General features: G+C 42.5%; 2 protein-coding genes across 3 annotated transcripts in view; one reads left to right on the forward strand and one right to left on the reverse strand.

Annotated features, from left to right (window-relative positions):
* Positions 1-15,780, reverse strand: part of LOC147256903 (insulin-like growth factor-binding protein 4) — a 28,990-nt gene extending 13,210 nt beyond the window's left edge. Inside the window, exon 1 of the mRNA XM_086210590.1 lies at positions 14,875-15,780. Coding sequence (XP_086066716.1) covers positions 14,875-15,232 — 358 coding nt within the window. The 5' untranslated portion in view covers positions 15,233-15,780. The remainder of the gene's footprint in view (positions 1-14,874) is intronic.
* Positions 1-15,802, forward strand: part of LOC147256904 (zinc finger protein Aiolos-like) — a 31,774-nt gene that overhangs the window by 1,670 nt on the left and 14,302 nt on the right. For both annotated transcript variants that reach the window (XM_086210580.1, XM_086210576.1), the window contains exon 2: positions 14,905-14,991. The gene's annotated coding sequence lies outside the window, so the exon portion shown is untranslated. The remainder of the gene's footprint in view (positions 1-14,904; positions 14,992-15,802) is intronic.

Genomic DNA, 15,802 nt, shown 5'->3' on the forward strand with positions numbered 1-15,802 from the left:
GTTCAATCACACAAGACTACAGACTTATTTCCTCTTTACTAACTGTGTTTTGGGCAAAAGAGTGGCACAGGAATGAGACCTACTATCCAGAAATGAGCATTGTTTAATATCTAACTTACTCATTTCATAGTCCATCACTGTTTTGAAATGGTCTTCTTTTTTTTTTTTTTTTTATTAAGTGACGCACTCGTAAATTTCAACACTTCCTATTTTAAAACCAGTAGTTGCTTTAAAGGGGCTAAACAAGACCTCAGAGGTTGTCACAGACACAAAATGTCATTATGCCAAAAAGAGGAGTACATTGAAGTTTGTATAAGTGACTTCGAAATCATGCTTCCATTGTCAAGTTCGTTCATTGGCTAATGCCCATAGTGATGATAATGATTATAAGATTATATGATAATATTTTATATGATTGTTGAGGATATGATATGATATAGGATATGATATGATAGGATATATTATATATGATTATATATAATAATGATTGCGTTTATGCTTCAAAAATCAAAACAGTCAAAATTATTTGTTAAAAGTATCTTGCCAAACAAAATCATTTCTCTGTAGAATCAATAAAATTTCTGACACCTGTGTTTTTGAGTAAGTGTCAGCTAACAATCAAGTGTGTGGGAAGCCTAACAAAGGGAATTAGCCCTCAGGCCATTTTCTCTTACACACTGGTAAAGAGAACATTGCAGGTGGGAGGTTACAATCTGTAACTTCTCTGCTAGTATCTTACACACTCGTCCTTTAATTTAGTTATTTGTCATCACATAGACAGGAGGAGCCCTTCTTGTCCTTCAATATAAACTAAACACTGAAATGTGGGCCAAAAACGGGGACAGGGTAACCTCAAGGATACAGAGCCGTGATCCAGCCCTGAGGGGTACATCAGCTCTCATCCCAGTGCTTTTAATCTACTGCACCACTGCCATGCCACAAATACCGAGGCATTTCAAATGATACCACCGCTGCTCTGCCACCCTCTGATCATTGTGGTCTGTGCCACATTCACCTTTGTATGCCTATAATCCTGCAGTTCTGTGGTCCTGCAGGCAGCCAGCTGCTTCCTGAGGAAATACCCCCTCCCTTCTCTTTCTCCATCTCTCCACAGCAACCCTCCATCCTTCCGTCTGTGCCAGATGGAGGTAGTTAAAGGGTATTTGCACTGTCACAAGTGGGCACAACCCTGTGTGTGTGTGTGTGTGTGTGTGTGTGTGTGTGTGTGTGTGTGTGTGTGTGTGTGTGTGTGTGTGTGTGTGTGTGCACGTGCGCATTGTTTGTGCGTGTGTGTGTGGCTGGTGGAAACAATATGGTACACAATAAAGGATAAAGCTTATGTGTGCCTTTCTTCACATGCTGCCTTTCACCTGTGGCTGGTGAGACTTGGCAGCTCTGTGTTTGGGGCTTTCAGCTCATAACCTGTGGCATTTTATAGATTGGGATCAGAATCAAAGCACTTGAAGGTGTAAATGCTGCACTCCCTGTGATCACCGAACAAGATGTTAGCTCTGGTTTATATCTTAGGTCGCTGCCAGGCATGCAGTTAAACACTGTTGGCAAAGAGCAAATGAAGTCAGGTCAGTTGACTGCTTAATAATGTGGAATGGATTTCTCAAATCTAACCCACACATAGAAACCAGAGCAGGGTTTTCGTTGCAGGACCAGTTTCCATTCTGGTGCTGCTGTGTTCAGGGTTCTGATCTTGAGTGATTTTCTGGTGATGGCCAGACTCTTATACAGCTTGGGTTTTTCTGAACTTCATAATCATGCTTGGCTTTGTCTAGGGGGGAAGTGTCTCTTTGCTGTTTGTATTTTTAGTCTTGTTGCTGTTAAGCTTTGCTAATCAGCACTTTCTTCCACAAGAGCCAACGGGGTTTCAGCTGTTTCCTTCATCCCAAGTTGTTCTTTCTTCTCTTTTGCCAGTTCACACTTTTCCGATTGCATGCACTCTCTCACAGGGCAAGCCAAAGTGATTTAGAAGTGGGTCAGGGGTGGCATGTCCTGTTTGCTACCACTGCTTTTTTCCATGGAGGAAGTCGCCACTTCTCTGTGTGGTTTCATTTGATTTGGATCAGCTCTTAGTGAGCAGTTAGAATATTTCTGTAGAGCACTATCAGCCCAGGAGCTGATGCATTACAGCGCATCGCCAGTCACAGGTGCACAGCCATGATAAACTAGAGAACATAAAGGCCCCTATGCATAGGACACGCAGCATGGTGTCCTGCATCGTCAATCCCGTGCATTGTGTATGTGTTGTGCAACTCAAGCAGATCTGTGTCGCACCAGGCACAATGTGACGACACTTAGGCGCATCCGATTAGATGAGATAAGATAAGATAACCCTTTATTCATGCCACAGTGGGGAAATTGGCATGAGCATTTAATCTTGCAGGAGGGAATCATATATCACATCAATGGCAATGACTGCATGTACATTAGGTGCATTTGATCTGTGCTGTGTCACTGTGCCTGCAGTGAGCACCGTGCAGATCACATCCAATGTGTAGGGGCATTTAATTGTATAGATCATGTCAGCTGGGACACATGGCTATACCTGACTTTTCAGTAGCCACTATCACTGCAGTATTACATGAGCATTTAGTAGTCATTACAGCCTCTTTAAACAAGCATTCAGTGCCATTACTGTAACGTTACGCAATCACTCAGCCATCACTACTGCATTACTACAAGTGCACTCTTTCATCATGACTGCAGTACTGTACTGTGACTTTCTCTACAGCAACAGCTTATTGGAGGATTTCCAGTTAGGTTTGAGGTTCATCATAGCACTGAAACAGCACTAGTCAAAGTTACCAATGACCTCCCACTGGCATTATCTTGTATCTTATTAGATCTCTGTGCAGCTTTTGATAACATTGACCACCATATCCTTCTACAGAGACTGGAGCATGTCATTGGCATTAAAGGAACTGCACTAAACTGGTTTAGGTCATATTTACTAGGTTGATCTCAGTTTGTTCTCACTATTGACAAACCCTCTGAAACCACTGCAGTCAGTTGTGGTGTTCCACTGGGGCCTGTGCTCGGACCAGTCCTCTTTACTCTATACCTGCTTCCTCTACGTCACACTATAAAGAGTTGATTTTCACTGTTATGCAGACAATACACAGCAGGACTTCTCAATGCATCCACATGAAACAAATCAGCTGACCAAACTGGAGGCCTGTCTAAAGGAAATAAAAACATGGATGACCCACAATTTCCTTTTATTAAACTCTGACCAAACTGAAGTTATTGTGCTGTGCCCAAACACCTTAGAAACACCTTATCTGATGAGGTAGGTTCCCTGGATGGCATTACCTTGGCCCTCAGCTCTACCGTAAGGAACCTAGGAGTTCTCTTCGATCAGGATCTGTCCTTTAACTCCCACATTCAGGAAATCTCCAGGACTGCTTTCTTTCATTTATGAAACATTGCTAAGATCAGACACATCCTGTCTCAAAAAGATGCAGAAAAACTAGTCCATGCCTTTGTCACTTCCAAGCTGGATTACTGCAGTTCCCTCCTATCAGGCTGCACCAGCAAGTTCCAAAAGACTCTCCAGCTGGTCCAAAACGCTGCTGCCCACGTGTTGATGAGGAACTGGTAGAACAGACCATGTCTCTCCTGTACTGGCTTCTCTGCATTGGCTCCCTGTCACATTTAGAATAGAATTCAAAATTCTCCTTCTAACATACAAAGTCCTCAACAATCAGGCACCTTCATATCTGACAGAGCTCATAGTCCCCTATTATCCAGCTAGAACCCTTCACTCCCAGGAGGCAGGACTTGTGGTTCCTAGAGTTTATAAAAGTAGAATGGGAGACGGAGCCTTCAGCTATCAGGCTCCCCTCCTGTGGAACCATCTCCCAGTTTCAGTCTGGGAGGCAGACACCCTCTCTACCTTTAAGAGCAGACTTAGGACCTTCCTTTTTGATCAGGCTTATAGTTAGGTCTGCTTAGGCTGGCCCTTAGATATTCTGCTATAGGCTTGTACTGCCGGGGGATCTCCCATGGTGCACTGGGCTTCTCTCTCATCCTCTCCTCCTGTATGTGTCATACATAAATCATACCCATATGTGTTACTAACTCTTCTTCTCAGGAGCCTTCGGGCTCCCCACATCCCAGATCCCGGGTACTGCTGGAGGAGGCTGCAGACCTGAAGAGGCTCAAGCTGCCACCTGTAGCACCACCTGCTCACGTCCCCGTCTGTCCATCAGTCTCTCCTCCTTTCTCTATCTCTTTATCTCTGTCCCTCTCTTTCCTTCTGCATATCTGTCTTCCTCCATTATCTGTCTTTGTCTCTGCCCTGCTCTCCAGCTCTCTTTCCCCCCAACTGGTCAAAGCAGAACGCCGTCTCCATTGAGCCCGGATCTGCTTGACGCTCTTGCCTTCTAAAAGGAAGGTTTTTGTTGCCGCTGTTGCAGGATGTGCTTGCTGATGGAGAATTGTTGGGTGTAGATTCATTGAAGGAGTGTGGTACTGGACCTGCTCTACCTGTAAAGTGTCATGTGGTAACTTTTGTTGTGATTTGGTACTCTTACAAATAAAACAGGCTTGACTTGTCTTGACTGTTTGAACATGGTATTTAATAGGTGAGGGGTCCCAATAGTACATGTTTTAGTACATGTTATCATGGCACCCAAAATCTGCAACTTCACTCTAATTTCATCACACCTTTCATCTCACGGTCACATCCGCGCATACAAGTACTATGATCAAGCCCTGATGAAGTGGATGTATACTGCTTTATTTGGTTTGCCTTTAGCTTACAAATTCTATTACACAATGAAATTCATTATTTGCTCAGCCAAGGCCTCAGTTAAATATTTAAGATAAGAGGAGATAAGATAACACTTTATTCATCCCTGAGGGGAAATTGAAGTGTTACTGCAGGATGTACAAATGAAATGAAAGATCAATAAAACAGAATATGCAATGTTCTATATAAATACTACTTGAAATGTAGGTACCATCACTAGGAACTAAATATGCCCAAATTGAGTGGAAATGATGGGGATTTACTTCATTTACACATGTTTACAGCAGTAGATGAGTGAGTGTCACGTAGTCTGTTGATATATTTGCATTCTGTAGAGGAAAAACTTAGCATGTCATCTCTGCAACAGTGACATCAGATTTTGACCTCCGCTGACAGGCTGAACTAAAGACAAATATCCCTCTCGAATAAATATTTAGTTATGCTCAGCGTGACTGGCAGAGTACTTTCCTGTGGTTTATACTTTTACGAGCTTAGATCTTGGATTTGAGTCAAGGAAGACTCATCTACGTCAGATATTTATTCAAAAACCTTAGATGCACCCTTTTAAAAATGATGACTGCATTGTTGCACTATTTGATACAGATGCACTGAGGATAGTAAGAGTTTAGATGGATCTGAACAACTGCAAACTGAGAGAAGCTGCCGAGCTTTTGCATTACAGTGTGTAAATCTTAACATCTGATGACTTCTAATAGGGTTCTGTCACAGATTTTTGTACATGGGGGTGGATGTATTGGAGTAATATTAAAAATATATATGCTTATAAATGCTTGTAGACAGGAACTGCACAGCATCTGCGTGGTTTGCTTTGCACAAGTAGTACTTTCTCAGGGGCGACATGTAAGACACATAGTCCAGGTTATGTAAGTACACTTGTCTTAACAGTGTGTTTCAGCTTTAAACACACTGTCAAGACAAGGCAATGAAACATTATTTTTCATCGGCCCAAACTTGTTTAAAATGTATTCTCAGTTAAACCTTTGTATTCTTAAATAGAGTTTTTGGCTTCTGTATTTAAGGCATGTTTTGCCTGGGATGTATATTTTTGCCTTTTAAATAAACACTAATAGATATACTCAGAGATGTTTTTTTCCCCTCCTCCATTGCTTTTTTGTGACTCCAGAATGCAGAAAAAGCCATCTACCTACACTACCAGTCAAAAGTTTGGACCCACCTTCTCATGTAATGGTTTTTCTTTATGTTCATGTCTATCTACATTGTAGATTCTCACTGATGGCATCAAAACTATAAATGAACATATAATGGAATTATGTAGTAAACAAAAAAATGTGAAATAACTGAAAAGATGTTTTATATCATAGATTCTTCAAAATAGCTTTGATCACTACTTTTCACACTCTGCATTCTCTGGATGAGCTTCATGAGGTAGAACCTGAAATGGTTTTCCAACAGTCTTGAAGGAGTTCCCAGAGATGCTGAGCACTTATTGGCCCTTTTGCCTTCACTATACCGTCCATCTCATCCCAAACCATCTTGATTGGTTTTGGTCAGGTGACTGTGGAGGCCAGGTCATCTGGCGTAGCCCTCCATCACTCTCCTTCTTGGTTAAATTGCCCTCACACAGCCTGGAGGTGTGTTTGGGGTCGTTGTCCTGTTGAAAAGTAAATGACGGTCCAACTAAACGCAAACCAGATGCAATGGCGTGTTGCTGCAGGATGCTGTGGCAGCCATGCTGATTCAGTGTGCCTCCAATTCTGAATAAATCCCCAACAGTGGGACCAGCAAAGCCCCCCCCCCCCCCACACACACACACACACACCATCACACACACCAGCACACCTCCTCCTCCATGCTTCATGGTGGGAACCATGCATGTAGAGACCATCCGTTCACCTTTTCTGTGTCACACAAAGACACGGCAGGTGGAGCCTAAGATCTAAAATTTGGACTCATCAGACCAAAGCACAGATGTCCACTAATCTAATGTCCATTCCTTGTGTTTCTTGGCCCAAACAAATCTCCTCTGCTTGTTGCTTTTCCTTAGTAGTGGTTTCTTAGCAGCTATTCAACCATAAAGACCTGGTTGGTACAGTTTCCTCTGAACAGTTGATGTAGAGATGTGTCTGCTACTAGAACTCTGTGTGGCATTTATCTGAGCTCTAATCTGAGGTGCTCAATTTCTGAGGCCGGTGACTCGGATAAACTCATCCTGAGCAGCAGAGGAGACTCTTGGTCTTTCTTTCCTGGGGCGGTCCCCATGTGAGTCAGTTTCGTCATAGTGCTCAATGATTTTGGAGCTTGCACATGGGGACAAATGAAAAGTTCTTGCAATTTTCCAGACTGACTGACCTTCATTTCTTAAAGTAATGATGGACTGCCGTTTCTCTTTTCTTAGCTGAGTGGTTCTTACCATAATATGAATTCTAACAGTTGTCAAATATGGCTGCCAGCTGTGTACCAACCTGACCTCTGCGCAGCACAACTAATGGTCCCAACCCCATTAAGAAGGGAAGGAAATCCACAAATGAACCCTGACAAGGCAAACCTGAGAAGTGAAACCATTCAGGTGATTGTGAAGCTCATGGAGAGAAGGCCAAGGGTTTGTAGCACTGTCAAACAAGCAAAGGGTGGCTACTTTGAGGAAACTAGAATATAAAACATATTTAGGGTTATTTAACTTTCATTCTTTGCTACATAATTCTATATATCTTGCTTCATATATTTGATGTCTGAAGTATGTATAACGTAGAAAAAAGCAGAAATAAAGAAAAAACATTGAATGAGAAGGTGTTTCCAAACTTTTGACTGGTAGTGTATATTTAGCTTGAAGCTAATGGCAACAGATTGCTGAAGAAAGCAACAAAACAGCAGCAAAACTGTGCTAAAATGTTTTTACAAACTTTCAAGCGCATAATTCGCTATAATTCACAATCTCTTAATCCTGGTTTATACTCAGTAATCCACTAAGAGTTTCCTTTGAGTTGTAAACCAAACCACATCTCTAATATGGTGCTACCATGAGCGTTTGAGCATCATAGTCCAACTGAATGCAACAGCTGGTCACAGATTCATTCATGGTTGTGCCTAACCAAAAGTGTTATTGTTTGTTTTTGTTTTTTGTAGCTGAAATCAAAGTGTTTGTGGATTATTAAGGATATGCATAACTTCATTAGCTTTAAGCTAAATATATGTGACTGTTTTTTTTCTGCATTCTGCAGTCATCAAGAAGTGATGCAACAGGGAAAAAACATCTTTTAAAACTCAAGCAAGTTAAATCTTACTTCACTTTGCAGTGAAGTTCTGCAGAAGATCCAGTTTAGAAACATTCCTTATTGTTTGATACGGTGAAATCTCTTACTTGAGACATTTCTTCCATTTATTTCTGATGATGATGGTCATGGTTTTTGCGCATTGCAAAACCAGGATGTCAAAATCATGTGTCTATGCTGCTGGAATCTTGCAGCAAGAAGCGGTGTTGGCAGAAAGGAAGAAACGGTCCACAGTGCAACTCCACTTCACCAAGGATGAATAAAGCAGTGCAAGTTGTAATAACTAAAATGTCGGTTGTGGAAACATATTTCTACATGGACTTAAATCCGAGTAATTCCATGTATTTGATGTCCTACTACTGCTCCCCAACAAAGCTGAACATTCGTTCGCTTGAGTAAAAATCCTATGTTAGCGTAACATTAGCCCCTCACAGGCCAGAAGCAGAGTTTTCCTTGATTTAATAAAATACTTCTGAACATATCCCGATGCTAAAACCTGTGCACAAATTTCCTTTTTTCAACTCAGCAGTCAATGACTATGTTCACATGGCCTGCCTCTCCAAATAATGTCTGAAACCAAGAGGGTCGTTGAAGGTACTGATGATCATTGTCGTAAATTGCAGGAAAAGTGACTACGTTTGGCCCTCTTTTTTTTGTGGCAGTTCTTTTCGATTCTCTCATTGTGCGATCACACAGCTGAAACGGCTTTGTTTGTAGAATCAGAACAAGTGTGGCTACTTCAAAACCTGCTGCCTACCGCTGATGTAAGGCATCATGCATGTCTCTGATATGTTTCAGGTGTAATAAAAGTTGGAATTTACTCGTGTGCCAGCTCTGAACGCAGCCTACACTGGACCCTCTGCATTGTACTGTTGTAGCTGCGTTGTGCCAAAATGGTGGGATGAGTTTCTGGTGTGCTTCAAACAATGGCAACTGAAATGGAGCAGATTGTATCAGAGTAAAAGCTAATAGTTGAACAGTTACATTTACTGAAAGAAGTGTACCCGGGTAAAGAGCTCAGACCGGGGGATGAGGGGAGATGTAGAAATATAATGGGTTGAAATAATTGTCTCTAAGGGGTTACAATAACTTTTAAGATTCAAGCTTTGTGCAATACTGCCTCATATGCAACAACACAATGTCCTCATGTGCAATATAAAGATGTCATTGTAAGATTTGCTGCTCATTCTGCTGTTTTTAGCTGCTGCTTTTATGTATAGCTTTTTGTATTGCTTGCTTTTAATTTTATCTATGCGACACATTGTTTACTGCTGTACATTATCTGTTATTTTACACGTTTGATATTTAATCATATATATTCCTGTACATTTCAGCGCCTATATGGACACTTCTGCCTTGTTACCTCTGCAGCAACTACTCATACAGTTACTGGCAGCAGGCCTCAGGCCTGCCATTGCACACATTCTGCTGCTTTTGCAGCCCCCCCCCCCCCCCCTTATGTATTCTCTTCTCTTGCTATTCCTAAATTTTTTCTGATTTTGATTCTGATCCGATTCTGATAAGTGTGACGTTACAACACAGACCACATCAGCTGTGAGTGTCTACACATCTGGCTTTGGTTTTGGTTACGCTCAGCTCTCTAGCATGTGCATATGAATATAATGTTCTATTATTGTTTCAAGCAACACATGTAAAAGCCTTTTAATCTCAATAATGTGCTAAGTAGAGTATGGTCAACAGCTGTGTTACTACTGTCCAGGTAAACATAGTTCATAAGGGAATCAATAATGGTATTGGTATCAATAAAATCTTATCAATTCCAATTTCTACCCAGGTTTCCAGTCCATTTACTGAGGCCTTTTCCCCCTCTCTCATCTTGTGTTTTCCTTTTCCTTTACAAAAGGCTGTTCATGTTCTCCTCCGTGACAATAGATAGAGCACACTGTCTACCCACAGCCATGGACTTTTTGAAAAATGAATACTCCTTGGAGAGGTGCCAAAGTGTTTTGTAACATTTTGATAAGTGTTTTTCTAGATTGTCTGGCAGCAAGCTCAAAAGTCACACAGCCTCACTACCAAGAAAGAAGGAAAAAACCTTTTCAGTCAACAGTGGATGCTGCCAAAGTACCAACCTGTTGTTTTCCAGGCAGTAGATTTCTTCTTATCAGTTAATCATCATAGTTAATGTCTGCCGCTGCATGAACACTGTTCATGGGCTTTAAGAGGACCAATGAAAATGGAGAGTTCTTTCTAATGTTATTTGTCAAAGTTAAGACCGAATGTTAAATCAACAATGAATCCAAAAGATAAGAAACCTGCTGCTGCTCTTGCTTCTTCCCCTCCAATCCATGTCCAAACACACATCCAGAGAGACATTTGCTTTAAGTTTGGAGTTGAGAGAGAGCAGCACAGGCTTAATTTCAGTATACCTGAAAAGAATTAATACTATAATACAGGTATTATACAGTGGTATTTATGTATGTATGTGTATGTGTGTGTGTATATTTATAAATATATGTGTGTGTAAATATATATACACACAAATGTATATATTCATACATATGTGTGTATGTATATATGTAAATATATATACAAATGTATATATATATATATATATATATATATATATATATATATATATATATATATATACTGTACACACACAAATTATATACCTGTACATCCACACAGACACACACACATATACACAAGATATAAATTCAAAATTGTAAATCAATATTAAATTGAGGGAATTAGTTATATTTCATGGTCCCAAAATATTCTTTTACACTTAAAAAAACACTCACAAAAGAAAAACGCAACTCTATGGTCAATCCAGGGCTCCGAACAGTTGTACAGTTGCATTTAGGAGCATATGTTGCTTTAAATGGCCGTAACCTGAACAGCTTCCCTGCTTTTTGAGGCTTCATCCTAATGTTCCAGCCCTGATTAGCCAGATACAACACACACACACACACACACACACACACACACACACACACACACACACACAGATGTGTCGAAGACATGAGTGAAGGATAGAGCTAAAAGTCTTCCAGATGGATCAGCATCAGGATAAACATTATTTTTTATCCTGGCAAAATGCTTTTTGGATCATAACATGTGTGTGATGAAAATAAACTCTGTATTGTGAACTTTAGAGCAGTGTGAGGGTTTTCCCACATTCATTGCCTCCTTTGAGATTTCAGATTTTTTTCAGTTTTCAGGAAGTGCTCTTTATCTTTCATCAAGGTAAAAACAAGACATCTGAGTTCAACCCAAAAAATCATCTTTAAACACGGGGTCAGAAATAACTCCATCAACGCTTGTTACCACCACTAAAGAGGTGATGTTTTTGGTGCTGCCTGCCTGTTAGCAGGATTACGCCAAAATAAACTGAATAGATTTTGAAACTTGTGGGAGGATGGTCCTCAGGCCAAAGAAGAACCTCTTTGCTTTTTGAGCGTCTCAGTGTAAATGGGAGGATCCAGGATTTTATTTAAAAACACCTTTTAAAATGTTTGATTGTTTGTTTGTTTGTTTGTTACTGGACTGTCTGGCAAACTGATGAACTAATTTGAATTAAACTGTGTTGAAAGATGGGTACAGTCATATTACGAAGGGCATGTGATTAACTTCAAATGTGCTCTCTGAGTGATTTATCTGCGTCAATCCTAATCAGCTCCAGGGACACGAGCCATCCGTCACCTGCTGGAAATATGTGGGGTTAATTAGCTTCTGGTTTTGTTTTTGTTTTTTCATTTACAAAATCAAGTACTTGAGCAAAAGTACCTATGATACAGTATTTCTTTTGGCTGTAGCGAAGTTAGATTCTACAACCTTTATTGAATTAACTTAGTGGCCTCTTCTCCGAAAGTGTGCAATCATAGAATTGCTATTTGATAGCAAGAGTTTAGTCCAGTGTTTTTGTTGCAAGCTAATAAAGTTCACTGCCTTCCTCCGTTCATGACTAGGACAATGTTCGATTGTTTGTGTATCTCTCAGCTCCAACACTAGAAGGGGGTCCCTGTCCCACGAAGGACGGCAAGTAGCTAATCGCATCTACTGCTGCATAATAGCCCCAGCTGTACAAATGAGCAACAGAACCCAAAGTCAGCACATACACAACACAAGGGGACATCTGCCGAGAGGCGTTTATGAAAATCTTCATTTGGCATCAAGAGAGGGCATCTTGAACCAGTTCATGAGTCCCTAAACACACTAAGGAGCGTCCCTTCATAGGAGACGGATAAATCAGGACACTTTCATTCATGCACCTCTTTTTGTGCCGGTGTGTGTAGAGCTTTTCATATCAGACATCTGCATCAGTTTGTAAATACTAGCCTTTTCCTTGTCAGAGGGAGGCATTTGAATACGACACCAGGGGAGACTCAGCAGGAATGTGGGAGCATATGCCAACACATGCATGATGATTTATTCTAAGTATTGAGATTGCAAGGGTTTCTAAGAATGGAATATTAAAAAGCACTCCAGCAGTCTTAAACCTTGACATATGATGCCAGAGAGTGATTGGTGTTGCTATGGAAATACAGTTGAAGAACAGACTTTGAGGTTGATATGTTTATGAGGAAAATATGCTCTTTTAAAGCAGAAAGTGTGGATTGCGAGCTCATTACGCTTAAGCCTGATTTACTGCCTTAACTTGACACTTTTTGCATTTGTAGTAAAAAATGAGGTGGCAGCACAAGCCTTCATGTTATGAGCCCGAACACCCTAAATTCTCTTCAATGGGCTGTGGAGGTCTGCCTCTATCACAGGATCCTTTTCATTATGAATCCTCTTGGTTTTTAAAAACCCTCTTCTATTTTTATCTAGCATGTTCACTGTTGCTAGGAGTGGGGCAGTGTCAGACATGTATTCAGGAGATGCACCCCCTTGTTTAATAATGCATAAGAGCGGCGAATGCGCCACAAAGGAAATCTCCTGCTTGTGACTGGAGTTGCTCTTCTCCTCTCCCCCGTGCCTTCCTGATTGTCTCTCCGCTACCATGATTTACACCAACCATTCTTATGGAGCCGATCTGAGCTGCTGCCCAGACGAATTGATTTACAGTGAGATGTATTTGGGCACAGCTTCCCCACTTTGTTATGACAGGCTCTGGGGGTGAGAGGGTGTGTGTGTGAGACAAACAGAACTATGCGATCAGATTACAGAGAGCACCAAAAACAAAACTTAAGAGCTTAACAAAATGTTCCATCTGCTTGTGCCATGCCCCCAAATAACGGATTCAAAACTCACCACAAAGTGCGCTACAACCTTGTTTCAGGTCAGCTGAACGCACCTCAAAGACAGCTGCAAAAAAATATGTCGTGAGGAAACTGCGAGATAATGCACAGTTGAAACTGAGACAGGCCTCAGTTTTTTATCATGCTCTCAACAGCTTTCCTCTTCTTTCTGATTCCATTTAGTCACGCTATGTGCCGGCCTAACCTATGCTGGCCCTGCACAGAGAGCAGAAGGCTCTCATTTCAGCTCTGGCACAAAGAGTGCCGATGAGCTCATCCTCCTGAAGGAGCTGGACGTGGTGGGCGATGCGCTCGAAGGCTTGTTAGGGCTTGGGGGGGGGGGGGGGGGGAACTACACCCATGGCCAGTGGAAACAGATGCTGCAATGGAGATGAGCGTCTTGGGAGTTTTATATTGGCTGATCCAAATCTTTGGTGTTCTGGCCGGAGCGGATAGCCTACTGCTATTACCAGTAACTGTCTGGGAGTCCATTCAAGCAACACGGGACCAGTGCGTCGATGTAATCTGGAACAAATGAAAGCACCACCTCGTCTGTAACACTTTATAACAATTGTCTCATATGGCATAATGGAAATCAACACCACTCCCTTTGTTGAGAGCAGACGAAGACAAACAGTAGAGGCTATTACATCAGTAGGAAGAAGTTAAAGTCCAGTCAAATGGAACTGGATATGCAGATAAGACAGCCAGTATTAGCCATCCCGCTGTTTCAAAGTGGAAACAGACGTTCCTGTGTGCAGAAGGAATGCAACAACAAAATGCCGAATAAGACTCCGGACGAGTGTGATAGAGACATCAGCAGCAGGAGCAGGAGGAGGAATGAAAGAGCACCAAGTGAATTACTCATTGCAGAGAGCTCTAATAGCCCCTACACTCCATTACAGTCATTTCATACAGCAGCTTTTATTACCTCCCCCATCTCTCTCTCTCTCACACACACACACACACACACACACACACACACACACACACACACACACACACACACACATGCATGCACACACACAAACACACACACTTGCATACATTCCCTGTACCACAATGCATCCCTACCTGCAGGATCACAGTTTAATGTGCATTGCACCCTTAAACATTGCTGTGAAAGTTCATCATTAGAGTCACTCGTACAAATGCATGAATTAATTTTGTATTGCAGACATCGGCTACCTTGCAGCCATCATACAGAACACAGCCACATACATGCAAACACGCCCACCGCTGCTCTCTGAAGCCCGTTCTGCGTCTTACAGCAGGGCCCCATTCACAGCAAGTGGCAGCAAGACAGCAGAGTGACTGTCTGCGCTCTCCCATCAGGCCATGCGTGAGGAGCTAGTGTGAGTGCACACTCTGGTTTGGGGCTTAGCTGAGATTAGGGTAAACAAGCAGCACATTGTCACACACACACACACACACACACACACACACACACACACACACACCCATCTCTGACCCTGCCCTGCTCAGGTAAGACCCAGGGAGTGGAGACTGAAAATATTCTGGAGTTGAGGTTCTTACCATGACAACATCCAGGATATAGACATGACTGTGCTGAATGTGTTCAAGTATAGAAGCACTAAACTAACAACACAGATGAAGAGACTCAATTACAGACTGATGCCATTGTCCTCACCTGAGTTCTCTTCCATCTCTCTTTCGTCAGTGCAAACCCCCTGGCCATGCATTAGGGAGTGCAGGGGTCTCTCAATCCCACGCGGTGGGTAGCAGCGGAGGCCAGTGCCACATCTGGGTGAGTAGACTCCACAGTGCGCCCCTTTAGGCAGGGCACAGGTGGGGCAGCACCCACAGCCAGGCTCCCGCACTGTCTCCTCGCAGTCTTCTGGAAGCCGGCAGCTGGCCAGCCTGTCCTCAGAACACACCGGGCAGCGGATGGCCTGGTCCGACAAGCATAGTGCCACCAGGGACAATGTGCCAAAGGCCCACAGGCCCCAGCAGGATGGAGCCACTGGCACACCGCCTCCACGTACCATGGCAGCCCCGGCACCTGCACACAATCCTTTGCCCTCGTGTATGGTCCCCCTTAGCCTCCCTCACCTCTCTTGAGTGTTGTGCAGCTTTTGATCACTTTCTACTTCAACAGCAGATTGTAGACAAACAAGGGGGGTTTGAGAGGAACGCTTTGTCCAGGAGGGTCTTTGATATTTTCAGCTGGTTTGTGTTTCAAATGCAGGGACACAATGCCTCGTCTGTGCTGCTTCTCCGTTCCTCTGATTCAGTTTCACAGCACAGAAACAGGAGCCTTCTGCTCTGGTTCTGCGCAGCTCAGCAAATATAGTTGTGATAAGAACTAGTTTTTGTTATGTTGGAATGAACACTTGCTGAAAGGATATCCACCAGTGTGTTCAGGTGAGGCTTGCTCCCTCCTCAGGTCCAGAGGCTTGCCCCCCACCCCACCCTCTGCTGAAACACCAAAAAAATCTGGTCTACAAGTGTCCAGTTGTAATGCAGGTCATCAGAAGGCAATGTTTTAGATAACAGCTGCAGTTTCTCCTCTTGCTGGTGTGCAGTGCAAAGCACCCGGTCCTGAGAATGGCTCAACT

This window comes from Aulostomus chinensis, chromosome 8 (assembly GCF_037954235.1).
Source record: "Aulostomus chinensis isolate RoL2024-O1b breed Wild chromosome 8, RoL_Achi_v1.0, whole genome shotgun sequence".
Taxonomy (NCBI): domain Eukaryota; kingdom Metazoa; phylum Chordata; class Actinopteri; order Syngnathiformes; family Aulostomidae; genus Aulostomus; species Aulostomus chinensis.